We start from the raw sequence: 26,480 nt of genomic DNA, 5'->3' as shown, positions 1-26,480 counted from the left end.
GATTGAATCCATCCCATAATAATTTCAGAAGTCTGCTCTCTCTGTGGTTCGTCCTTGAAACTTGGCGAAATCGTCACTTGGCAGATTGCTTCTCTCACATGCCCGTTTGTTTGGGTGGGCCATGAATGTGTGTGTGTGTGTTTCCTGCCGTCTCTCAGCTGAGGGACAGAAGTGTCTCGTGTGTCTCAGACTGCGGAGCTTGTGTTTTGGTTCTGGCCCGCAGAGGAAGTCCTGGAAATCGTTACGAGCTCCGTCTGGACAAACCAAAGAAAAGCAGAAAGAGAAAAAAAAAACAAACAAACAAAAAAAACCAGAAGAGCATCTTAAATTCTTGCCCCAAACAAAAGCAGCTCTGCTCACCGTCCACCACTAAAAGGCAAGTGTTCACGTGGTTGCTCATGTCTGTTAGCAAAATATCTCACAAACCACTGCATGAATTTGAATTAAACTCTCAGAAAGTAATCATCTGATGTGCATCTGCAGCTGATTAGCTTTCGTTGCCACCTCGATTCAAGATGGCCGCCACAGCTCATCCATTTCGTCAAACACAAGGATGGTCAGAACTCGGTCAGTTTTGCAGATATCGGGGTCAAATCTGGTATGGTAGTAGCTAAGAGTCACCCCTAACTCATACTGTAAGCTGCAACAGATCGCATGAGATTTGTGCTTTAAACTTTAGCGTTAACTGTTAGAGTCAGCCTTGTGAGTCTGTTAGCAAAATATCTCATGAACCACAGGATGGATTTTATTGAAACTTTCGGAAAGTAATCGTTTGGCGTACATCTACAGCTGATTAACGTTGGAAGTGAACTCAATTCAAGATGGCTGCCACCGCTAATTAAACTCAGAGAACACAAAAATGGCTATACCTCGACGGCCCGTCTTTCAGTCATTAAAAAAGCACCCAGCTTACAAAATGTATCAGTGCCATGACACATGACTGACAGCTTAGCAAATAACCAATTATCAAACTTTGAGTTTTCTTTGTGTTGTTCCGACGAGGTAAAGATTGTGGCTCTGTGATTAAATCCAAGCGATAATCGCTGATGATGAATGTTTGTAGTGCTGAACTTTATTCCCCCTTTGAGTGAAGCTTTGCCTCTTTAGCTACATGTAAAGTCTGGAGTAGAGATATTTCAATTCTGTTCGATCTGAGTTTGGGAAAACTCTGCAAATTCCATGACCAAAAAACTGTCGAGAAAAGTTGCGTTTTTTGGGGTTTTTTGGGGGGTGAAGCTGCATAAAACTGCAGTGAAACAACGACCCACCCCGTCCTCACGTTCGTCCTTCAGAGATTCACGCCGAGTCTGTGATACGGAGAATAAACAGTCTTTTTATTAACACAGAGTCAACAACACGGTTAGACTGACAGAGATAAAGAGACCAACGACTGCAGCTGTAACAAAAACTGAAAAAATTGATGTAAACACATTTAAAACCTTCAGTCAGCTCCCTCTGCGAGTCACATCGATCCTGCTGACTGTGAGACTCTTTTTTTTTTTTTATTGAATGGAGATCATGTTCCGTAGTGTAACTGTGTCAAGTTTTCACTCTGCTGTTAAAGGAAGAGTCTGCTCAGGTTTGAAGTGATGCTCTGTCAGGTCGTTAATCGGCTGGGACAGCAGACACAGAGCGCAGAGTACGGAGAGTATGGACGTAGGCTGAGAAGCTGCTGAATGCACCAATCAGCGGCGTTCATTCAGCAGCTTCTCAGCACTGACGCCATAAACACGGCCCGAGACAACAAATATTAGCTAACGTAGCATTTTGGGGAAATTATAAAAAAAAAATGGCACTCTTTTAGTCAGCCATAGCCCAGCCTAGATGAAGACTTTTGCCTCTTTCTCCAACCGGCATGCTCTATGACCGACGTCACGGCTGGTAGTCTTAAATATATGACAGAACATCACTTCAAAAATGACCAGACTACCCCTTTAAGCGTGCAGTCTTAAAGATTCAAAAGTTGCGTCACCTTTCATCTTGAGCACACTTGCTTTTCACAAAAAAATATGTGAAATAGTGACATTGATTCACAGAGAAAAATCCGCCTAATTTCACAATAAAAGCTGAGATTTATTTTGCGATCTTTTTTTTTTCTTTTCTTTTCTGTTGGCATCTGTTCTGCCACTTTGAGTTTGTAAGGAGAAAAATAAAATGTGACAAAAAAAAAAGAAATACTAACAGTTTCACAAATCTCACTAAATATTAGTAACTAGCCTAAGATCCTTAAAGAGAAATTGAATCAGAAATCATTTAGTAAAGTAAGTTGGTTGACTCGGACTTTCACATACAGGACAGCTGTTTTTATGGGAGGGGGTGAAGTCAGTACTGTTGTACGCATCGTTATAGAGGAAGGGTACGGTTAATTCATCAAAACTGTGAATGAATATTATATATAGAAAAAACAACCAATATTTAAGTGAAAATAAAATAAATTTAAAGCTCAAATTGGTAATTTATTTAAAAATACAGTGTATCTTATGATCTGTCTTCATTTATTTATGACTAGCTAGATGTCTTTTATGTACCTCTTAAGTTCCTGACAAATGTACCTGAACTGTGTGATGAAAGTTTATTAATGTTTCCTCTCACTGTCTCTGTCAGAGATATAAATCCTGCCTTTGTTCAGATCACCTGCTGCAGATTAACCTGTTCCAGCAGGTGTTTCTGTCCACACAACGTTCTCGGTCTTTTGTTGCCTCATTCCAGACTTACTGTGGGGTGCCGATGGCATCAAACTCAACATAAAGACAGCTTTAAAATAATATAAGAGAAAAGTAAACAACATATGTAACATTTTTTTTCTGTTTTAGCTTTATAGCTCAACATGTGATCTAAATTATCCTAAAATGATTGGAGTCTGGGTCACACACAGCTTCTTAGCTCTTTATAAATAGGATTATAATTACTTTATTATCGGTAAATGTTTCCTGATCTAACAGCTGGTTTGTATATCACAGTTTATTTACACCAAGTTTCTGGAGAAAATATTATTTTTCTGACAAAACATTACAAGCCCGTCTCTGACCCGATGGGTGCCAAGACCGTATATATCTAGACTTCCGACAGGAACCCGGAAGTTGAAGCCAGAACGGGACCGACCTTCCCTGTCCGCCGCTTCCAGTACACGTTTTAAGTCCCGCCCCTTCAGCGTAAACTAACGAAACATAGCCCATGTGTAAAAGAATTTTAAAAACACCTTACATTTTCCTTTTTTTTTCAGATTGATTCACATAGTTCTTAACTTACTGCTGTGTGTTTAAATATTCCTTTTTCTAACACATTTAGTTGTAATTAGCTATTTCATGTTTAAAAGAAACATCATGATTGTGTGCAGGAAAGTAGGCGGGACTACATCGTTAGTGTGTAGATTCTCCCCCAACGGTACAACATGGCAGCTCCCATAAACTGGATCCTGCTGGCTTCACTTCCCAACAACGAGAGAAGACAGGGACGCTTGGTCTAATATATACAGTCTCTGGTCTTCACTCTTCAGTCCTGACGGTTTCCCCTCCACGTTCGTTTACAATCGCTCTCTTTTTTTAAAATTATTTTCTAATTATTTACATCTTCTTTCTTCCTTCCTTCCATCCAGCAGCAGCCAGTTATGTGAAATCCTTGGAAACAGCCTCGATGAAGTTTGGAGCAGACATCAGGATGGTGAAAGTGCAAATGATGGAGAAGAGGGAGAAGGCCACGAGACACAGACGGTCCACCACGGCAGCAGCGAACTTCCACTCGCTGCAGATGGCCTCCGCCTCGTCCTGGTCGCGGAACCTCTGGGCGATGTACGACACCTCCTCCAGAATGCGCTGGATCTCTGGCGGGGAGATGAGTACTCCCATCCCCAGGCCTCCGACGCCACTGGCGACTCCTCCGGGTGGTTCGGAGTCGTCGCTGAGTGAGCCGTGGGCACGAGCACCCAGCGCCACGCCGGAGTCACTGGACGGGGGGCAGTGGGGGCTCTCCATTGGATGGTAGCTGCCAAAGTAGAGGCTCATGGAGCCGTTGGAGGTCCCTGGTGGGCAGGACGCCTGCGACAGAGGGACGCCGAGGCTTGGCATCGTGCCCATCTCTATGGAGCTGGTGCTGGAGTGGTGCTGGGAGGCGTGGCGGTACTTGTGTCGAGGCCGCTTGCGCTCATCGCCGGGTTGTTTCATCCGCAGAAACCAGGCACACCAGTTCAATAAAACCACTCGAACCTGAAAAGAGAGAGACTGTCGCTGTAAAGCCATCATATTTATTCTTTTCAAATCACACAACCTGATTCAAGATGGTTGTTAAGGCGAATCGACATTATGAAACACATAATTGTCTCCAACTCTGTCAATTTAGCAAATATTGGGCTAAAGTTTGGCGTGGTTGTAGCTGAGAGTCATCCCCAATACACACTCTGAGCGCTAATGGGTCACACAGGATCTTTGTTTTAAAACTTTGGCACTCAAGGCAGCAAACAATACTGTTCAAGAAATGCAAGTCTCATGTAGCGTTATTAGGTTTGGGGCAGTTACTCACCCACTTGGGCATCTTTCCCCCGTGAGGGTCATGGTGGTGGAACTGCAGGACGATGACAGTAACCACCACAGACATTCCCACAATCATCATAGTGCTGGCAAAGTACTGAGCTGTTGAGTGCAGGAAAAATAAACCATCAAGTTTGCTTTTAAGTGTCTCTGAGATTTACATCTTACATCATGCAATTAATTTGTTATTTCTTTTTTATGTTAACTCTTGTTGACTGGCATGGTTGTTGGTGCCAAACGGACTGGTTTGAATATTCCAGAAACTGCTGTTCTACTGCGATTATCACTTATCACGCACAACCATCTCTAGGGTTTGCGCAGAATGGGCCAAAAAGGAGAAAATATCCAGTGAGCCACAGCTGTGTAGACAGGAAAGCCTTGATGGTGTCAGAGGAGAATGGGGAGACTGTTCAAGATGATAGGACGGCAGCAGTAGCTCAAACAACCACTCGTTACAAACAAAGGCCTGCAGAATAACATCTCATTCCTGAGGCGGATGGGCTACAGCAGCAGAGGACCACGCCGGATGCTGCTCCTGTCAGCTAAGAATGGGGAAACTGAGACTACAGATCACACAGGCCCACCGAAGTTGGACACGAAGAAACTGGAAAACCATTGCCTGCTCTGATGAGTCTCGATTGTCTGAACTCCACCGAACTCCACGGTCACCGAATCTCAATCCAATCCAACTCTTTTACGGCTGACAAATCTGTAACAACTGCGTGATGCTGTCATGCCCCTATAGACCTAAATTTCTGAGGAATGTTTCCAATATCTTGTTGAATTTATGCCACAAAGAATTAAGGCAGTTCTGAAGACAAAAAGGGGTCCAACCCGGCACTAGAAAGGTGTTCCTAATAAAGCAGCTGGTGAATAATTCAGGCATACGTATGTGTGGAATAGTAGGCTCTTCTAACAAATCTTCATTTTGTCCACAAAGTCCCTAAAGATGCTTCTTTAGGATTTAGACCCCAAAGTGACAGGAGATCCTTCACTCTAATCCTCAGACTCTTCTTCCATTTGTGCTTTTCTCTGTCTATTCTTTTGGCTCACCAGTGGAGAATCAAACATTTCACAGCCCATTTAAAGAGCTGACAGCTGTGGTTATGGTTACCCATTAATCTTCATATCTGTGTCTGATACTGAGAATATTGTATAAAGCTCGAGCTCCTCAAACAAAAAGTCTAGCCGGCGAAATCTGTTTTTTTTTTTTTATACTGTCTATAAGAAACAGACATTATTTTGGTTTGCAAACTGCAATTTCCTGCCTAGATTCCCAGTTTTATTGTTGGTAGGTTGTGTATTTGCAGCCAAAACTGTAGCTAGAGATTTATTTTCCCAAGTGTACTAGGCCCTTCCATTTAAAAAAAATACTTTAAAATGATAGTTCAGCTCTTTTGAAGCAGGGTTTTGTGGAAAGGTTATGAATATCTAATATCTTACCTGCTCTAGATAGCTCTGTGAATGACCTCAGTTTGGAGAAATAGTTTTAATCAGACCAAAATGATGAGCCAACGGCTAGTCCAAGTGAAGCCAAGGCCAAAGTGGATTGCTGCCATCTTTAAACAACTCTACTCTAAAAAAATGTAATACCTGTTCATGTGAATACTATTTTATATACCTTTACATCACTATCAATTTTGCATTACACTGTTATTTACATAGGATTCTATGGCAGCAGCTAGCTGTAGCACCTCTAGTGCATCTTGTGACACTTCCTGCAGGAATATCATAATATTTTTGCCAGAATAAAACTGATGACGATGTAAACGTGTATAACCTGGTTTCACATGATTCAGTGTAAACCATTATAAAACTCTAGAGCTTGTTGTTGTTTTAAAATGGCAGCAATCCACTTTGGTCTTGGCCCACTTGGACTAGCCGCTGGCTTGTCATTGCAGTTAGAGATCTACAGCAGGTAAGATATTTACTGTGCACAAACCTTCTGCAGAACCCTACTTCAAAAGTTCTAATCATTACATCAGTAGATGACGTGCATTAAATACAGTTTCTGAACTGATATGACTTTTACGCCACAGGTTTCAATTTATTTTTTTACATTTATTAAGTAAACTTTTTAACGAAAGAGGCTCATCATAAGATCTTGTCTCTGTTTAAAGTGTGTGTGTGTGTGTGGGGGGGGATTTCAGTTCAGTTGCTCCTTCTGTTTCTTCTTTGACACGGGGATGAAAACCTTACAAGCTTTCACACAGACGCAGAACCAGGACTCACCGATGAGGGGCACGGAGTCTGACGTGGCGGGCATGATCTCTGCCACCAGGAGCATGAAGACGGTCAGCGACAGCAGCACCGTGATGCCTTCAGACAGAAGCAGAGGTAGACGGAGCTTGAGCACATGCGATGCGATCACGGTCACTGGCGTATGAAATTGTTCCTGAAATTACTTTGGTATGTTATCAGTGCTCATGACTATGACCTTTTGTCAGCTGGCGGCTCAAAGTAGCTCAGGAAATCCATAAAAGTCTAACTATGTGACTCGTAATGTCACCATGTCACTGCTCTGATAGAGGAGTTGTGATAACAAGCCTCTTATTCTCATTTCAGGTGATTTTGAACGCATGTGTTCATGGTTTGATACACGATCCATACCAATGTTTTTATTAATTTGTTTTTTTTTTAGATGTGTTTTTACCCAAGGAAATCTTTTCTCCGGAGTCTGCAGGTAGGAGGAATACGAGCAGGGCCAAACCAGAGATCAGCACGCAGGGAATAAGCAGATTTAGTCCGTAATACAGAGTCCTGCGGCGCATGGTGACTGTGAAGGTCACGTCAGGGTAGGGCTCTTTACAGCACTCGTAATACAGCTCGTTACGCTTGGCCGGCACACCTGTAGGAGAGAAACACACACAGTGGAAAAACTTTTCATATAATTGTTGGAGTTGATCTGAACCGTAATCTGAAAAGCTTTAGGTTTGTCACTGCTGTTGCAGGCTACAAGCACTCTGCCGTGAAAGGCTGTACTTTTTTTTATCTTTTAAGTGAAACCATTATTTCTGTGCTGATGAGAGCGAAAGTAAAGCTGGGTCGATATATTTTATGGTCGGTATGAGAAACGCCTCGCTCAATTCACCGAGCTGAATCTTATTTCTTCAACTCTGAAAACTTTTTCCACCAGACTGAGTCAAAGTCGGTCCAGGCTCGGAGCTCTGTCCTCATTTCAACTTCACATTGGGAAAAAAAAAGTTGTAGAGAAAAGAGAAAAGTTGGAGCCATTTTGATTTTTAGAGGGATTTCTCACCTTCGGGTTGAAATGTGGTTGCTCAGAGTTCGCATATGGTGTGGCTACATGGCTGCCCGAGTGTCAAACACTCCTGCTGCGAGCCATCTGGTCCTGTCTGACACCCATTTACAGTTAATCGTCACCCCGGGGGCCCCTGACTCTGGGATCTTGTCCCAGCTGGAAACAACCAGCACGGAAAGTTTCAGAAACCACACCTATTTTTAGCTCAAAATCTGTAAAACTGGCTGAGCTGTAGCCATATGTGTTCGCTAAGGTCAGTAGGCTGTGACGGCCATCTTGAGTTGAATTGACTTCAAAATTTATTCAGGTGTAGATATATATCTGATCATTATCATTTCTGAGAGTTTCATTAAAATCTGACCAGTGGATTATGCAATATTTTGCTAACACTACAGACACAGACGTCCCTTTCAGCGGTGGGTGATGATAACGAATACAAACATTTCATAAAGGTGTCATTAGTAGAAGCAGTACAGTTAGAAAGAAGCGGTCAGTTTCCAGTAAGTTTCTTTATCGTTTGCCCGAATCATAAAATATGAAACGCTTTTACGTTCAGGATTGTAAAAATGTAAACAATTGGGCTTGCTGTTGCAGTGAATGACGTATTTGGTAGTTCTGCGAATAAAAAACACCTTCTGTTTACGCAAAGATAAAAGCTGTTTCGATTTGGTGAGGGAAAATGAAATGATGAGCACAAAGTACAGGGTCCCACTGAACCATAATTACTCTACAACCAGCAGCAATATGTGGCCCTCTGCTTTTGCTTTTTAGAAATTGTTTACTTTTTGCAGCCCCCAACACTTATATAAAAATCTGTCTATGTTTGAAATCAACCTCTTGGACAAATGTGCCTAAATGTTTTCGTTTTGTCATACTGTATGTATTGGAATAATCCAAAATATTGATTTAAGGAGAGCAGCAATTTATTTTCCATTTGCTCTCGCGTCAGACTGGATGCAGAAAAAAACAGGATTCAAACAGTACTCTGATATCTACAAAATGATTTTTTTTTTTTCATTTAAACTGCATAGCTTAGATGGAAAGATTTTTTAATAATTTGTGCTTTGATTACTTCCGCCTCTCTCCCCGCTGGCGCCGGCGGTGACAAACACAGATCCTCTCTTACCCACGAGGTCCCACTCCCCGTTGGGGATGTAGGTGGACGTGTCCACGTCCAGCATCTGGAGGTCCAAAAGCCAGCCGTTGTGAGTCCACGAGCCGAACTTCAGGTCGCACTTCTGCACGTCGAAGGGGAACCAGCGCACGTCGATGTAGCAGGTGCTCTTCAGGATGCCGGGCGGGATGTACTGACAGTAACCCGAGGCGTTCACCAGGACGTTGGTGTGAAACGTGGCGTCGAAGCGCTCATCGGCACTACGGAACCCAATAACAGAGACCAACTCAGGTAACATCGCTCAGTTAGACATGGTTCTTATGGTCTTATTTAAACTGAAAAACATTTAAAATACTTAGTTTATGATTATTTTTTTTAAACTGGACACAATCCAGCAATGAGAGAACATCCTGCAGCTCAGGAGGTTCGATCTGAGAGCAGCTTTGAACACAAAAATTTGAAGTTATTAAACCCACAAACACCAGTGAAAAACAAACAAACAAACAGTAAACAGTCACATTGGGAAACTGGCTGAACATAAACTCTGAGCTCGGCCTTCTGGTTGAGCTCTAATTAAGGTTTGAAGAGGTGCTGCTTCGTTCGTAGTGAGCGTGGAAACTGCAACAGGCCAGAGGCAACGTCTGAACTCTGAGAATCCAGAGGACAAGACCCCAGCTACAACAACAACAACAAGCAGCTTTCCATTGCAGCGAGCAGCTGGAAGAATATACAATACCTCGGTTTTTATTGCTTTTTATTTAAGCATAATGAGTAGAAAAGGTCTTAGACAAAAATGAAAACCCTGTTTTTGTTTCTGATGATTTGTCACAAAGAAAGTGAAAACTGGATCAAATGTACAAATTAGTTTAAATGCCAAATTTAAATTCTGCTTTAGGGTATTGATTTTACTTTGACAACAGTTTTAAAAACAGCAGATTTTTCCTGCAAGTCTGCAATAAAAAAAACCTTGAAAAAAAATGTGGGTTCCAACAAACAAATAAGGTTTATTTTATAGTTATTAATTGTTTAACACAGATTCATTTTCTGATATTTTTTATTGATTTGAGGACAACTATGCTTCAACCTGCACATGTATGCACGGTTTAACTGCTTCTGATCAGAAGAGAACGAATGAAAGTCTGAAAAGCTTTTTTTTTCCTATTTTGTTGTCTTAAATCCTGGACATTGTTGAGTTTGCACCACAAACTTTTCTCTGACACTCACACACCTTTCTTTCTTTCACCACTTTCTTTTCATTTAAAGCCTCCCTCATTCATCTTCTCAGGCTTGAAAATTCCCCCAGAGGTTTGTTTTACTTCAGCAAACACCTACTGCACATAAGTCTGTTTTTTATTAATGACGACTACAATATTTAGAGATCTACTCACAGCCCTCGCTACTTCAAATTTACACGCCTAATTTTATAGAGCGCAAACACACACGCACCAACAAAGACCGTCATACAGCCCCAAAAATACATTGTGGCGAAAGAATAGACGTTTTGGACAATGGAAGTTAATGGAATCACTCTGTCTATCTGTATTTATGAAAGTGGGGCAGAGCAATAAGCAAATTATTTATGATACTTCATCTGAATGTGTATTCTACCCTGAAATTAGCACCGACACACCTCTGAGTAAAGAGCACCCTGAGGTGAGTTCGTGATGACAAATCAAAATGGAAAGTCTGGTAACTCAGAGCGTGGATATTCATTTTAATTTTCATGTAAACACATTGGTTTTAACACAGTTCCATTTCAGGTCCAGTATGCAACTATCAAAGGGAACGGGAAGGAAAGAGCATGCCTAAAATGCCTTTTGGTATGTACACATCTCGAATATTAAAAATGCAAATGGACAAGTGATATCCCTGAGAGAGTGGGAGCTCACACACACACACACACACACACACACACACACACACACACACACACACCATACACACACACTGCAGAAAGAGCACTGTGGAAATGTCAGAGTGGAGCAAGAGGGAACCAGAGGCCGAGCCACAGTGACAATGGTGGCAGTGACGGGTTCCTGCACCATGGGACATGAGTCACCGAGCTTTCCTCTCCCTCATTCAACACCTTACACACACACACACACACACATTCATTTTGATTGATGCTGCTCATTATGTTCCGCTCATAAGGAGCAACAACAGCTACTTTAATGTTAAACATTTTCAGAGCTTTTCTGTTTTTGTCCAATCAGGACAAAAAAACCCCCAGAAAAATAAAGACTGCAGATTTTTTCCTTGCAGCTTTCAGTTGTTCAGAGTCAAGAGCAACTTGAGGTCAGCGCCTCAGACTGAAGGCTGCGTTGTGCAGAGCCCATTCCATCCGTGCGCGTTATGTCACGTCTCCCAAAGCAAAGCGCCTCGGAGGATCTCGGTGTGAAGCTTTCTGTCTGAAAGCCTCAAGGCTCTGAGGCTGACACGCTGCGCAAGGAAGCTGCACGCAGGATGGGCAACACATTTCCAATTTATTTAATACAGACGGACAGATGTGCACACAGCTAAATGGACTGCTTTAACTTCAAATTCATAAAATGAAAGGAAAGAAGAAAAGAGAAGGTTTAAAATGTGCAAATAATGGTTTATTATGTAAAGTTCTCTCATTTTAATTAAGACCTTAATCAAGATTACTTATTATTAAATTATTATTATTGTTATTCAAAACTGTGCAAATGCTATGATCTCATATAGATTTTATTACATTTTTGTTACCATTTTATGTTCTGCACAACTTTTAGATGATATTGGACCATGGTATTTGACACCATAGTGTCATACTGTATATCTCTTATTTAATACACTTAAAGTGCCCTTCAGTATATATATATATATTTTTATACATCAGTCCTAATTCGGGATGTATTATGTTATGGCGCTGCCCATCTGTCTGTTTGACGACATGGACGTCCTTCATGTGCCTCATCGATTCGAAGTCAAGTGAGACAACTGACCTCGGACACATCGCAGTCATCAGCAGCTTACATGGCTGTTTTACACTTTTATATGAACCTGATACACACACACACACACACACACACACACACAATTATCCACAAACAAACTCATTTATATCAGCTGTTATTGCAGAAAAGCTACAACACACAGATGTCAATAATGTCATTTCTAACTTTCCTTGGTGTTTGGCTGTTGGGAATGGTGACCAATCACAGACAGATCAACTGAGCGCTACTCTGGGCTCCGCCCACATCATATAACCACAGACAACCGACCATCCCCTACTATAGGTGGTAAATTCAGTTCACTTTATGAACTTATTGAGTTGGTCACGCTGTTAAAGAGAGAGAAAAAAAAAAAAACTGGCCGTGGATGTGAAGGATCCACATTTGCATTATTCAGTTGGGTTTTTTTTACAGTTCCACACACCAATAAACGAACCAACAACTTATAAAAACGTAAAATGTGTTTTGTTTTCTGACAAAGAGGTTTTTCAAAAAAAGCAACATGGTTTTTTGTCTCCTTGGTTACGGGATTGGATATGTAGTCACTAAGGCTGCTAGAGTAATCCTCAGCCCACCTTGTGTTGAAGAAGCTTATTGTGAGAGGAAATCCACAGAAGATCTTGAAAATCCATTGTCTCACTCAGAATTTGATAACACACCTGTCTGTCCTGATTATGACAGAATTCCATATTCACCAAAACGTGAGGCAGAACTTGAATCTGGCTCGACGGATTTCTATTCCACAGAAGAGGACTTGTCATTTATAGAAACTCCAGATAGTTTTAAAGGAAAAACGGAATATCTCAATGACTCGTACGTGACAAGCGAGCCAACTGAAAAACAGGTAAGTATATTAAGTTATATTCGAGAGATTTCCAAAAGAACTGATGAAAAACCAGATAAGTTTCTCAAATTTATGTCCGCAATGATGTAAATGGACTGGTGCCACACCCAGACAGCACCACTCAGAAGAAACAGCTAAAATATTTGTTTTAGAAAATGGTAACGCTTTAGAAAAGAATACAGCTATCATTTGACCTCAGACTGTTGCATTGGGGAGTTTTCTCTGAGCACTCCGGTTTCCTCCCAAAGTCCAAAAAACACAGATTAGGTTATTTGGTGATTTTAACTTAAATGTGAAAGTGTGAATGTATGAATGTACAGATTTTTTTTTTTTTTTTTTTTTTTTTTTTTTTTTTTTTTTTTTAAACAGGGTGGCACAGTGGCGTAGTGGTTAGAGCTGTTGCCTCCCAGCAAGAAGGTTGCAGGATCGCTTCCCGGCCTGAGGCCTTTCTGGGTGGAGTTTGCATGTTCTCCCTGTGCACACGTGGGTTTACTCCGGGTACTCCGGTTTCCTCCCACAGACCAAAAACATGCATGTTAGGTTAATTGATGACTCTAAAAATTGTCCCTAGGTGTGAGTGAGAGTGTGAATGGTTGTTTGTCTCGTTTGTCTCTATGTGGCCCTGCGATGGACTTGCGACCTGTCCAGAGTGTCCCCCGCCTCTCGCACAGTGACTGCTGGGGATAGGCAACCGCGACCCGGAATGGAGAAGCGGGTAAAGAAAATGGATGGATGGATGGATGTTTTAAAACATATTCGAACATACATGTAATAAAAGGAATCGTGAGCATGTTTCATCTAAGACTTTTGTTTTTCTGGTGAGTTTAAACTCAAATCAGCGACCTGACTCACTAGCATATACGATTGCTCGCTAGGGACCGCTGGGGGCAGTGACATCCAGGGTTACAATGAAAACAGACAGACAGTGGAGTTCGAACATGATGGACAGTATAGCGAATGGTATGTGGTCATGGAAAATGTTGCGGCTTCGCACAAATGTAAATGAAACGGCAGGCAGCGTTCTGAGCTCTAAAGCACTTTCTGCTCTGTTTAAAAGATCATCATGTATTAGTGAAGACGGACAACTCTACCGGGGTAGCTTGCATCAAACGTCAAGGCAGGACCTGTTCCCCGCAGCTATAGCACTCTGTATCGGCATAAGCTGCTGGCTTCTAGGCCTCTGGTCACATTGTGGGGCCTCTTATTGGTGCCGGAGGCCCTTTATAATCATCCCTATGGACTTTTCTGCTCTTATACAGCTAAGAGGGTGAGCGTTTCACATGCTTTGTCCATTAGTCCTTCCTATTTGCAGTGGGCACCTGGGCTGTCGGAGGCCAATCCAGCTTTTGTGCTAAAGGTAAAGGAGTCTTTGTACAGATGTTCTTCAGTGGAGCTGCTAGCTTTCTACCCACCTCCATTCTCTTTAAAGGAAGAGCAGATTTTTAACTGTCTGTGCCCTGTGCGGACACTAAGAACTTATGTGAACAGGACAGCCGGCTTCAGGAAGTCAGACCAGCTGTTTGTTTTATGGGCCACAGCTCATAAAGGCTAACCAGTGTCATGCCAGAGGCTAGCACACTGGATTGAGGAGACCATAAGTCTGCAAAGGCCCATTCCACCAGGAGCATGGCCACATCGTGGGCACTGATGAAGGAGTATCTGTTCAGGATATCTGTGCTCCAGACATCTCTAGCTCTGGCAGGACTGAATGTTGGAACTTCAGAGCCTGTTTTATCCTGGTTCAGGATAGGTCTGGTTGTGGCTTCAGGGCTTTAATGCAATATAGAAGTGTAATAGGGAAACATCGAGCACAGTTGAAAAAAGAATGTTGGGTTACGTAACCTAAACCTTGATTTTTTGATAACATAGAGAGGTGTTTTACCAACACTTCCCTTCTTGCCCAAGCACAGCCTAGACTGAGTAGGGGGTGGTCGAATGACCATAGTAATATGATGCACGGCTCAGCCGGTCAGTCTTAGACAGTCGTCATATCATTGGAGCTTCTGTAGTTGGTCACACCAAGACGATTCCCCATAGTGAAACATCTCACTCTCATGCTGGGGAGATGGATGTCTGAGGAGTTTGCCTCCTGGACTTGTTACTTTAGTGATAAATAAGTGGAAAAAATGAATGGATAGAAAGTAAAATGTGTTATTTATTTGTTAAAAATGTGATTCTGAATGTCAGAATATCCATTCATTCATTTTCTTTTACTCGCATTTTCCTTTCCGGGTCGCGGGGGAAGGTTTCATATATTTGAACAGGTAGCTGAGAAGCTAGATGAGAGACAGAACAGGTAGACTGTGGGAGGACACTAAAATGCTGACACTTTGAAAGACCCAGGTTAGATGGAATGATTTATAAATATGAGCTGGCGAAGGCCAGGAACAATAAAATATGGAGGGTGGAGGTTGAATAGAATGAATTATAGCGAGATGGTGAGTTATGAAAGAGAGGTGGAGGGAGACAAAAATAGATTGTGATGAAAAGAGAGAAGGAGGGAATGAAGTGAAGGCCGAGGGTAAAAAAAGCAGAAGGGGGGTTAAAAGAGGGGTGTGAGCTCAGAGATTATGGTGGGTAATCCTGACTGGTCTAAAAGCTTTTAAATTTTGGGTTAATACTCTTAAATCATTGTTTTGTCTGTGTGTACAGGAGTGTGTGTATTGATGGAATTACACACTCAAATTAAAGGCCTAGTATTCCTTGAAGGAATGCATGTCGACCGTCGCCTTTCATGCCAGCTTTAGACTAAAATCATCTCATGTTGAGAAATGACATGTTTTTGAACTTCTGTTTGGGTATCTGCTGCTTCTAGAAACAGTCCAAGCACCAAAAAACAGCTGTTTTTTGACAATAAGTAAAGGTTTTCTGGTGTCTGGTGCTTTTGAAAACTACCTGTTTCAAAAACCCCGGAATTGTTGCGTCACAATCCCCGTTACCTAGCAACCCAAAGCCGAGCCCAGCCCTTCACCTAGCAACCCAAATGGAGCTCCGCCCACTTCATTACAAGAAAACCATCAGGTTAGTTCTGCTGGTTTTCCCGCTGAATGGTGTCTGCTGGAAAAGGAAAATGTTCTGTTGTCGGCTGCAATATAGAACATGTATTCATGCATGTTCTCCCAGTCATGGAGAACAGAGCTGCGTGGCTTTATTTTAATTTTTGATGGCAATGTCCCTGCAATATTACCAAAGAAAGTTGTAGTTTGAGCAGCTCAGCTGTCCCAGAAACACGTCTATGTAAGTCACTGCAGGTTTGTCTAAACTAACATTAGAACTATGTTAATAAAAAAGAAGAAAAGTTGGAAAAAATAAATAAAACTGATCTTTACCAGGCAGCCGTCCGTATGCTTTTTGGGTTTGGACTTGCTGATTGCTGGTGTCTCAAAGTCAGAATCCTCAGAGTTTGAATTAATAATGATATAAATGTGCGTCAGATCCGCAGCGTTTAGTCCTTCAGAGAGTTTTTAAGTTTTGAGACGGGTCACTAAGTTGAGGGGGTGTGGCCAACAGCAGCTTATTTGCATAAAAGTGACATAGCCCTAAAACTGGCAGAACTGATCAGGAGAAGTCTCAAGCATAATAGGTCCCCTTTGAAATCTGTCCATTGGTTCATGAGATATTTTGCTAACAGACAAACATACACACAGAGGCAAAAACATCACTGCTTTTGTCCACAGCAGCAGGCGATACAAAGACATCTCCACCCTCGAACATCGACGCAGAACACCTGAAATGCTGTTTGACTTCATTTCAGTTCCTTGTGATTTCTTCAGCTAAACACAATCATCCGTTTTACAACATTCTGACTGAATCAGTTCATGACTTCATTTTAACTTTCTGGATCTCAGACCCAAACATGTTTTTCCCACTTGGGTGAGCAGACATGTGAAATGCAAATCGTTGTTGTGGAGGAAAACAAACCGTTCTGCATCAGTAATTGACCCCTTATGGAAGCTTGAAGAAAAGCACAAACATGACCTGCATCACAAAACGCAGACAGCTCATTAACTTTTATCAAAATAGGATTTGTTTTTATTATTATTAATTTGTTGGTTTGTTTGTTTGTTTCCTCATTTACTCATTTAAAAACAAAACTGTATTCTGTAAATAATTACATCTAACATTACTTTAGTGACTAATCCTAATTGCAACCATCATTTCATCAGTCAGTCGGTGTCAGATGATGGAAAAGGAAAGTAAGAAATTTTTTGAATAAAAGTGAAACAAACATTTTACTTTTTACTCTTAGAAGTATAGCTCTGCAAAGTAAAAACAGTTTTTTCAAAAAACATTTCTCTATTAAAGCACATTACACACTGGTTGTTATTGCACACCACCATGAAATTACTTCTGTGTGTGATAGTTTGTCTGTCTGTTAGCAAAATATCTCCTGAACCAACAGACAAAGTTTAATGAAACATCTACTTCCTATTAACTTTTGGATTTAGTCCTACTCAAGATGGTTGCCACAGCTAATTGACTTTTAAAAAATGGCAGTTTTGCTAATAACCTTACAGATATTGACCTAATATTAGGTGCTGTAGTGCATACATACTCCAAACTCTACCAAATCCTACAAGATCTTGCAGTATTGTGTGCAGTTGTGCATGAATTTATTTTCAAGATTTGACCAAATGGGTGCAACTCCTTCATTTTAAACATAAAATAATCTTATTATAACTCCAGCATGCCATATGCATTGACAATATCTGGTAATTTTCTTTTAGGTCTTAAAAACTGCTTCATTTTGTAGATTTCACTGGTTTGTATACTTTTTTATCTGATTATTTTCTTTAACATAGTATGGATATTTTAGTAATTTGTATAAACAAATGATTGAGTTAAAAATTAAATAAACAATTATTGTGACTTTTTGTTTTAACTATTACTATATAAATACTGTAGGACGAGATGTATCCACACACAAACTTCTTACCTCTGAATTCGAATCAGATTTATTTGTGATTCGTCATGTTTGAGACATGGGAGAACTGAATGTGTTCCTCAAACCAGTTTAAAATCTGCAGAAGTCTGATCTGCAGAGGAGTTTGAGTGGAAAAATCTACAGCAAACTTTAGAGGTTACTGCTTTGCAGAGAGGGCGGCTCTGACCTGTTGTAGAGGAGGATGTCAGGAGTCCAGATCTGGTCCGAGGGGAAACGCAGGTTCTGGACTCCGGGGTAGTTTTCTGGATTCCAGCTCAGGTAGATATCGGTCCAGTGCTGAGGCAGAAACAAAAATATTTTCACAAATGACAAATTTCCTATTTCTCCAATTTAAGCTTCTCTCCATCGACTTCCTGTCAAATCCAGAATTTAAAATCTTCCTTCTAACATACAAAGCTCTCACAAACCGAGCTCCATCTTATCTTAAAGATCTTATTGTTCCATATTTTCCGAACAGAGCACTTCACTCTCAGACTGCAGGGTTACTTGTGGTTCCTAGAGTTTCCTAAATGAAAGGCAGACCTTTCAATTCTCAGGCTCCTCTTTTGTGGAACCATCTTCCAATTTCGGACACCCTGTCTACTTTTAAGACTTTCTTTTTTGATAAATCCTATAGTTTGGGTTGGTTTGGGTTTCCTGAGCTGTCCCTTAGTTCTGCTGGAGGACAAACTGACCACATTTCCTCCCTCTGCTTCTGCCTTTACTCTCTCTACTCTCCATGTTTGTATTTGTAATTACTTCTATCATTAACATGTTTTTCTTTGTCTTTCTTCCCATAAAATCTACAGCTGGACCAGTCATTCTGTGTTTGTCTGCGTCTCTTTCCTGTCCTCTCAAACCCCGGATGGCTGCCCATCATGAGCCTGGTTCTTGTTCTCTATGCTACATAAAGATGTTAGATAAGATTTGAAAAGGATGCAAAGATGAGAACTTTTCACAGTTCATCAACATGCACGGCACACTGTTCGTTTGAGGAACACTGTCAAACAGAGCCCTTACAAGGTAATTGTGTCATAAAATCTTAATTAAAGCACACTCAGCTGGTGATAATGTGTCCGTCACAAAGTTTGACTCACCAGCTGCAGCCAGGCGTTGGTCATTAGCACCTGGTTTTTCTCATCCTGCATGCAAACAGAAAAAGTAGGAGAATAAAACAAAAAACTGCAGCCAAACTAATTCACATTTCTTCAGTACAAAAAGGACTATGACCAGAGACAGAGACCACCTGTAGTCACTTCTGTTAGACGACCTGAGACATCCAGCTGGTATTAACGCACTGCATTTTAGATTTTCCTAAACAGAAACTGCAACCTCTTCCTCCTCTCCACAATTTACAGCCATGCCTCACACACACACACAGAATAAAACCCCAGCTTCCTCACCACGTCTATAATCTGCAGCAGCGTGAGGCCCAGCTCCACCAGGATGGCAGCTGAATCATTAACCACGGGTCTCTCTAATCGATTGTAGTTAGCCAGCAGCTCCTTGTACAGACGCCTCTGGTGCTCGCCCTGCGACGATTCTGGATGAAAGAAGCAGAAGATAAAGTAGTGCTTGTTCTGTTCTTACTGAGTACAGACCACGTTCAGTGCATTTTCAACACAAACTGAGCAAATATTCTAGTTATGTATAAAAAATAATAATTCAAATGGTGAGGTCCAAGGATGCCTTAAGACATGAAGCAAAAAAGACTTCAGGAAGAAGAGCTCTGTTAGTTTAGTTAGTCTGAAAGTTTGGTGATTAAACAGAAATTTTAAAAGTTTACTGACAATATTTTTAAAATGCCAATAGGTTTTTTTTCTTTTTTTTTTGGCTTGGGCCTTGGAAAAGCACTCGTGCTGAATTTTAATCCATAAAAGTGCCTTTAATGTTCCTCTTTTGTCGGCATCTGCCTGCAGTCAGATTATGAAGGACTTGCTGGGTTTTTAAAAAGAAAAAAAAAAAAGCAGCACCGCCTCACACTGATCCCGATCAGCTAATCTGCTGAGACTGTGGCAGGATGGGCTCGACGTTACCTCTGCAATCCGGAAACGTGCGACTGGTGTAAAACCAATAAGGTGCGCACGTGTTGAGCCAGAGGTTCTGACAAATGATGAATAAATAAACACTGCTGACGTCTGCGTTCATATCTGCTAACTGTAACACGCAGACACAGGGTGGCAGAGCCGTGGGGCGGTGTGGTTTTTAAAATGTCAGGTGATCGGGAGGATGTGTTTGCCGGCCACATTTTATTAAAGCACTGCCCATCTGTGTGAAAATAAAACACACAATGCAGAATATCCTCACTGATCTGAGATCAGTGAATTTTACATGAAGGAAAATAAAAAATGGTCAAAACTACATTTTACCAGTCATCAAGTAAAATCATGCTTTTGGCTGAATGTGATTTTTTAAAATTAATTATTTGCACTTTTAGAACAAATATCAAACTTTGCTGCTAAAGGAGCCCCGTCTGCTAAAGAGATAGTTCAGCTCTTGAAGTAGTAGTAGTTTCTGTGGAAAGGTTCTGAACAGTTAGTATCTTACCTGTTGTAGATAGCTCTTTGAACAACCTCAGTTTGGAAAAAAAAGTCTCATTCTGACAAGCCAACACCTCCAGTAGCCTGAAATGATCCAAGGCCAGAGTGGATCACTATTTAACCTCACAAATAACCATAAAACTCTGCATGAAAACCACTTAATGTGAAATCGACTGAGATATGTAAATGTTCATATTTGTTTGCCCGACCTGCAGTGAAATTTTTAAAATTTGAAGCTGTTTTGAGGTGGCAGCTGTCCACTTTGGTGCTGTTCCCTCATCAGTCATCAAAATTAAACGTTAGTTCTCCAAACTAAGGCTGTTCAAAGAGCAATCTACAACAGGTGAGATCATATTTGTTCATAACCTTTTTGCAGAACCCCACTTCAAAAGATCTGAAGCATTGTTTTAATTGACATATACAAAGAAAAGCAAAATCACCCTTTATTTGTCCTTAATAAAGAAAATGTACATTTTTGCTGCAGCAAACCCAAAATAATTAAACAAGATAAGAAATAGAATTAAAATAAGTAAACAATAACAAAAATATTAATTTAGAAATGTTAACTTGTTAAGAATCAAAGAGCATGAAATTAGTAATGTTATTAAGTATAATTCAAACACATGTTTACAGAAGCAGGTCAGTACAAACTAGTTTTTATGAATATTTTTGCACACCTCAGTAAGCACATTTTTCACAAACATCTGGGTGTAATCCACCAATAACATCAACTCCAGACATGACCTGCATACAGCCTCCATCATATTAACAGTCAGTGGTCCTTCCCCTAATAAACGGTGGATGAAGGGAATCAGTCAAACAAACAATATGAAAGAGAAATAAAGTCAAAGGAATAAAAACCCAGGCCTGTAAAGCTGTGAGGATGCTGCTGACTTTGGCCTGGATGGTGCTGATTGGTCCATTAAATCCGTAATGAGGAGAATTATGGCAGAACCGAGCCTGAGGTCAGAGACAGAGGCGCACAGAGAGGCTTCTCAAAACAGCGAAACCTCTTTTCAACACTCCTGCAAAAGCCAGTCAACGCTTGGGGAAGATGGATTGTTTTTATGGCGTTTCACAGACACACAATAATCTCAAACACAGATGCAGACAGATCCTTTCACAAGATTGTTTTTCAGTCTTTCTGCCTGCAAAAAATATTTGCTTGCGCAATTATGTACAATTCAAATGTCCTAAGGGGAGTTTCTCTTTTGGATTTTGATTTTAAAAAATGAAGAAATGACAAAATTCCAAACTATTAGCAGACAGAAAAGTCATAAATCTGCCCCCAAATATGCGAAATCAAATTTGTACAGACACATGAAGTAATTCAAGCTTCATCTACAGCTGCGATCCTGCCAAAAAATCCCTCCCGTGTCTCTCTTGTGTTTTATTACTGGGAAATGTGAACTGGGAGCCAAGAGAGCATAACTAAACCAATAAAATCAGAGAAGAGCAATCGAAAGTTCAGTCTCTGCTGCCGCTTGTCTCATAAAAGTGTTTCAGTCGGGATTAAATAATCAGGTAAAAAATAAATAAAAAAGCCCCGTGCCAGCTTTAATTCATAAACTAACGGAGTACACCGTGAAATCAGGACAAAGGCAGAAGATCCATGAGGGTTCTGTTCTGGTTTCTTTTGTTATTGCCTCCCTAATGAAGACAGTATTACAAGTTGGAGTTCAGACAGGACTTTAGTAATACGGTGGAGAGTTCGTCATGTGTTCAGCACCCATTCTGTTGATCTGTTTGTTGTCTGGGTGTTTAGGTTCAGAACGAGCACAGGTCTGTTACCGAGTTAACAGCTGATCAAATTTATAACTATTCTGAAGGTGATTCTTTACTTTTAATATTTAATGGACTTGGTTCGTCTGATAAGTGGGAATGCATTACCATGGATGGATGGATGGACGTATGGACAAATGGATGGACGGACGGACGGATGGACGGACGTATGGACAAATGGATGGATGGATGGATGGATGGACGGACGGATGGATGATATGTATTTTAACGAGGCCTTTATAGAAATTGTCCTCCCCACAAAGAGAAAATCAGACGTAGAAAGTCACCATCCTTCATCTGTCCTTCACTCCTGTTTTAACACCGTTTTTATTACCCTCTCACCCTCAACTGTAAATTTCTCAGTCTTTTCTTTTTTTACTGCACCTCTCTCCCTCTTTTCACCCTTTACAAGAATATCCAAGCACCCCACCCCCACCTCTCCTTTGTCAGCTTTCCAAACTTTTCACTTTCTCACAAGTAAAGAGCATTTTTACACATGATTAGCTTGTAGGACACAAGCAATCCTTCCCCCAAAAGCATCTTATTATTATATAAATCAGAAGTAATGGGAATGTGAGACCCATTAACCATTAACAGGTGACCATCATGAACAGATCTGTTCCATAGCGCTAAAACTTTCATTATTTGGGATAATATCTACATACATTACAGTTGTATCTGTCACACACTCGCATGTATTTACTGGTACACTGAGAAGTTCTGCTTTCTGATTTTGGCCTATTTGAGGTTTTTTTTTTCTGGGTCGGTGCATTCAGATGAGGCTTCCAAACATGCTCATCAGACAGCCTGAGGGACTCTTTCTCCCTCTCTCGTTCTCTAAAAACACATCATAGATAAACACCAAAACAAAACCGCAGGAAAGCTATTTCAGGGAAAGCTCTAAATGACCATCAGGGTGTTTTTGTGCCCCTGAAGCACCGAGCCGAACCCATCCAACCCGAGCTGCTTAAACCAACATAAATACACACGGGATGCAGAGGAATCGAGATGCTTTGTCCCTTCACATTCCTTCTGCCGAGGTAATCTTTATGTAAATTGGATGAGCCATTATTACATAAAACAATGTTTTTCTTACGCTTTCAGGAGTTTGGAGATTATGTCACCAGACTGCAAATACACAACAGCCAAGTGGAAACAACATAAATGTTTAGCTGATTAAATTTTGTGTTTCTCACGTCAATTTGAAATGTTAAACATGTGCTGGCTTTTTCCACTTCTTCACTTGGCTGCTCCCTTTCGGGGCTGCCACAGCAGATCATCTGCTTCCATCTTCCTCTATCCCAGGATCCTCCTCTGTCACACCAGCCCTCTGCATATCCTACAGCCATGAACCTTCTCTGTGGTCTTCTTTTTTTTTTCCTGCTCCCTTGGAGCTCCACACTCAACACTCTTTCTCTTGGTGCTCCCGCTTCCAAACCCCTCACAAACAGAATTACTGTTACACCTGTCCCCCTCTCTCACGCTCACACATGTATTCTTGCATGCTAACTTTGACTTCCATTCCACTTTTCTCCAGAGCATTACTCAACCTCTCCAGACTCTCTTCCACCTGCTCCCTGCTCTCACTACAGATCGCAATACCTGACCTTGCATGTCGACCTGTTCGTCACCACTGCAAAAAAAACAAAACATGATGGTCTATGATTACTAAAATCATTATTGTGTTTATGTTTGTAAGGATTTTAACTTGACGAGTTTTTTAGGGAAATCTTAGTGATGAATGACTAGTTTATCCACGTCTGTAGTTTGTCTTGTCATTGACATTTTTTCTTTGATTATAAAGTATACAAAATATGCACAATAGCTGCATGGTTGTGATGTTTAAAACAATCAAATACCTGATTTGGGTTAAAAACACACAATTTGACATTACCTGATACACTTAGATAACCTGAATGTTCCTCACAAACATTCAGAATGTGCCGAATGCTGACAAAGACTCTGGTGTCGTTGGGCTAAGAAATGCAAATATAATACGTACCATGAGTTTCACAATCAGTAAATGGCCGCATAATTCCCACGAGGCTGTAATGCTGTGGCTTTGTTTTCTGCAGCTGACTCTAACAACTGTTTGCTCCCAATAATCTTGCTGCTAGGAAGACACATGGGACCTCAAAACAGGGGCTTTTGGGCTTTGGGCCCCTTTGGGCCCCTGTTTCAAACCATGCAACATGAATATTGATGAATAAACATAAACGAAACGGTGACTCGAATGCAGGAAAGTTAGAGAATAAGTAAAATGTTTTCAATGAGACACATGTTCCTTTGGTTTACATGCTGCTTGGAGTTCCTTCGATAGAGACATGGACTTACATGACAAATCTTTACTACCGTGACAATGTCTGCCTTATGAGCGAAAGCTTCTATGCGGTCGGAAAGAGTGTCACATGAGGGGCCAGTCCCTGCTGGAGCGACAGTTCTGCAGCATCTAGTGAAGACGCGTCACCAAACCTTATTTTTCCTGAACAGACGCTAAATCTAGGAAATGGAGACACATAGCCGAATCTTTTTTGCGCCCTGGAGGATGACAGAGTTCTGACCGCAGAATGCTCCTAAGCAGAGGAGTTGCACACTTGAACTGTGATACACCGATCCAATACAAAGACACCACTGACAGATGTCTCCCCGCTGAGGGCCTGCACAGTCGACACCACAACAAGCGCTGCGTTTCTAGATGCAGAAACCGAGCTGGTGGGAGTGTGAACGAACTAAGCGAAAAGAGAAAATTTTAAAAAACGTGCAAGTAAAAAAATCAGGCGGTGGTGTGGAATTATAAAACTGTTTGTCTGGTAACTTTCAGCAGCCTGAACTGGAGGCACATCTACTGAAGCAGTGTACCTCCCTGTTTGCATTGTTTGTTGAAGAACAACAATACTATTTGTTCTTTCTGCGTAAGTTATAAAAGTAAGTCGTTGTAGCCTCTCAGGTTGCAGTTTGACTTGCAGGGATTGTGTAGTCTACTTAAATCTGCAAGTGGAGGTTTGCTAATGGTTTTAATTCATTTTAAATGGTTACAGGTAAGCTAATTGGCGAAGTTTGACTAGCAGAGCTTTCCGCGTGCAAACAGATCTTTGACAGTTGGTATTCTTTTAGTTACAGTGCGACAACCATGTGGTAACGTAATCTGTGCTGCTGTAGCACACAGAACAACTCTATGCTGCAGCAACTGGCAGCAATCCACCTTTTTTTGTTAAATTCTTGAACTTTTAAATTTCTTTAACTTATTACTCCCTTAATTTTTTAGTACAAATAAAAAATGTGACACCACAATGAATGGATTTTTGTCTTCTTTCACAAAGTTTGTCTCTCGCTGCTATAGGACTTATGGTTCTCTCAAAAATCCTCCCAGAATGCAGAGCGTAACACCCACGCTTCCATAAACTTCAATTATATTGTGGTTTTGAATATTGTCTTCAATACTGGAAGTGAGGACTCTTTTTAACTTGTCATATCTTCTACATAAAACCCTGTAAACACATAAAAAATGACATGTGTGACCATGAGAGACTTCTGCTGCTTTGGTTTAAAAGTTTCTAAGCTCCAACTTACAGTTTTCACACAGCGACTGCTTGTTTGAGGCTTACTTTTCAGTTTGTTTCTGTCTGTCTCTTTTAAGTTTGCTATCAGGGAGTAAAAGACATGAATGCGTGGTTTCCATGGTGATCCCATGCTACTGGCAGCAGCTTTAACATCTTGCTTCTCTTTACACTTCTTATACAGTTCATGTGTTAGAATTTAGACACTTTTTTTTTAGTTTAAATTATTTCAAAGCTGACGTTGGGGGTTTAGGTAATAGTTACACTGACCTTCAAAATTCCATCAGAAATGTTTTGTTTTAAACTGTTTTACTGTTTAAACTCATCACCTCAATTCAGAAACAAATGATGTCAGAATTAAAATTTTAACTTGTTAATATAGATTAATTCCTGCTACAATTTATTTAAAAAGTCAACAAGACCAAATGTAAAATGCATTAAATAAATATGAGGGTATATTCATTTCATCATGTGTATTCTCCATAACCTTTCAACTTCTTCTGATCTGAGGTCGTTTATGAAGCGCTTGATTTATTAATCCATACAGTTTGGTAGCTTCCACTGACCAGGCCGTAGGAGTAAAAGTAAAAATAAACCACAACAGACTCTGCCTCAAAAAGGACAAAAAGTCTTCACCCTCCTGAAGCCCTCGAGAGAGAGAGGCAGAGAAAGATAGAGAAGCCCTTGTGACTTCGGGTCAGTTTGACCTGAAGGCCACTAGAGGGTTAAACAAGAAAGACAGAAGGAAATTTTGAGGGAGATGAGGCGATGCTTTGAATTCAAGCAGAAATGATTACATCTGTGCCGAGAAACTTCACTCTCATCAGTCTCTGATTTTGTGCTGTATGTTTGGTTTTACACTTTAATCTATCTATCTAACGATCTGTCTGTCTGTCTGTCTGTGTCTGTCTGTCTGTCTGTCTGTGTCTGTCTGTCTGTCTGTCTGTCTGTCTGTCTGT

General features: G+C 40.9%; 1 protein-coding gene across 2 annotated transcripts; it reads right to left on the bottom strand.

The window, feature by feature from the left end:
• Positions 1–1,313: 1,313 nt before the first annotated feature.
• LOC108243019 (neuronal acetylcholine receptor subunit alpha-7) lies at positions 1,314–21,231 on the bottom strand. 2 transcript variants are annotated; one of them, XM_037977497.1, is made up of 9 exons: positions 20,860–21,231; positions 19,046–19,185; positions 18,740–18,784; positions 17,830–17,939; positions 8,912–9,159; positions 7,177–7,371; positions 6,756–6,842; positions 4,516–4,625; positions 1,314–4,202 (listed from the first exon to the last, which is right to left on the bottom strand). In XM_037977497.1, the coding sequence occupies exons 3-9, from the start codon at positions 18,761–18,763 to the stop codon at positions 3,606–3,608; spliced, it is 1,371 nt and encodes a 456-aa protein (XP_037833425.1). In that variant the 5' UTR covers positions 18,764–18,784; positions 19,046–19,185; positions 20,860–21,231; the 3' UTR covers positions 1,314–3,605. The 2 variants fall into 2 exon arrangements, with proteins under 2 accessions (XP_037833425.1, XP_024864380.1); XM_025008612.2 differs by lacking the exon at positions 20,860–21,231 and adding an exon at positions 19,679–20,829.
• Between the last annotated feature and the right edge of the window lie 5,249 nt (positions 21,232–26,480).

The sequence above is a fragment of the Kryptolebias marmoratus genome, linkage group LG9 (assembly GCF_001649575.2).
Source record: "Kryptolebias marmoratus isolate JLee-2015 linkage group LG9, ASM164957v2, whole genome shotgun sequence".
NCBI classification, from domain to species: domain Eukaryota; kingdom Metazoa; phylum Chordata; class Actinopteri; order Cyprinodontiformes; family Rivulidae; genus Kryptolebias; species Kryptolebias marmoratus.
This window is presented reverse-complemented; position numbering and strand designations above follow the sequence as displayed.

What these genes read in the sequence shown, in the direction of transcription:
- LOC108243019 (XM_025008612.2), bottom strand. Translation starts at nt 19,790, where the DNA reads ATGAACGCAGACGTCAGCAGTGTTTATTTATTCATCATTTGTCAGAAC. An exon ending in TGCTGCAGATTATAGACGTG is followed by an intron (nt 18,785 to 19,045) that starts GTGAGGAAGCTG and finishes GTTTGCATGCAG; the next exon opens with GATGAGAAAAACCAGGTGCT. An exon ending in GGGGAAAGATGCCCAAGTGG is followed by an intron (nt 4,203 to 4,515) that starts GTGAGTAACTGC and finishes CTCTCTTTTCAG; the next exon opens with GTTCGAGTGGTTTTATTGAA.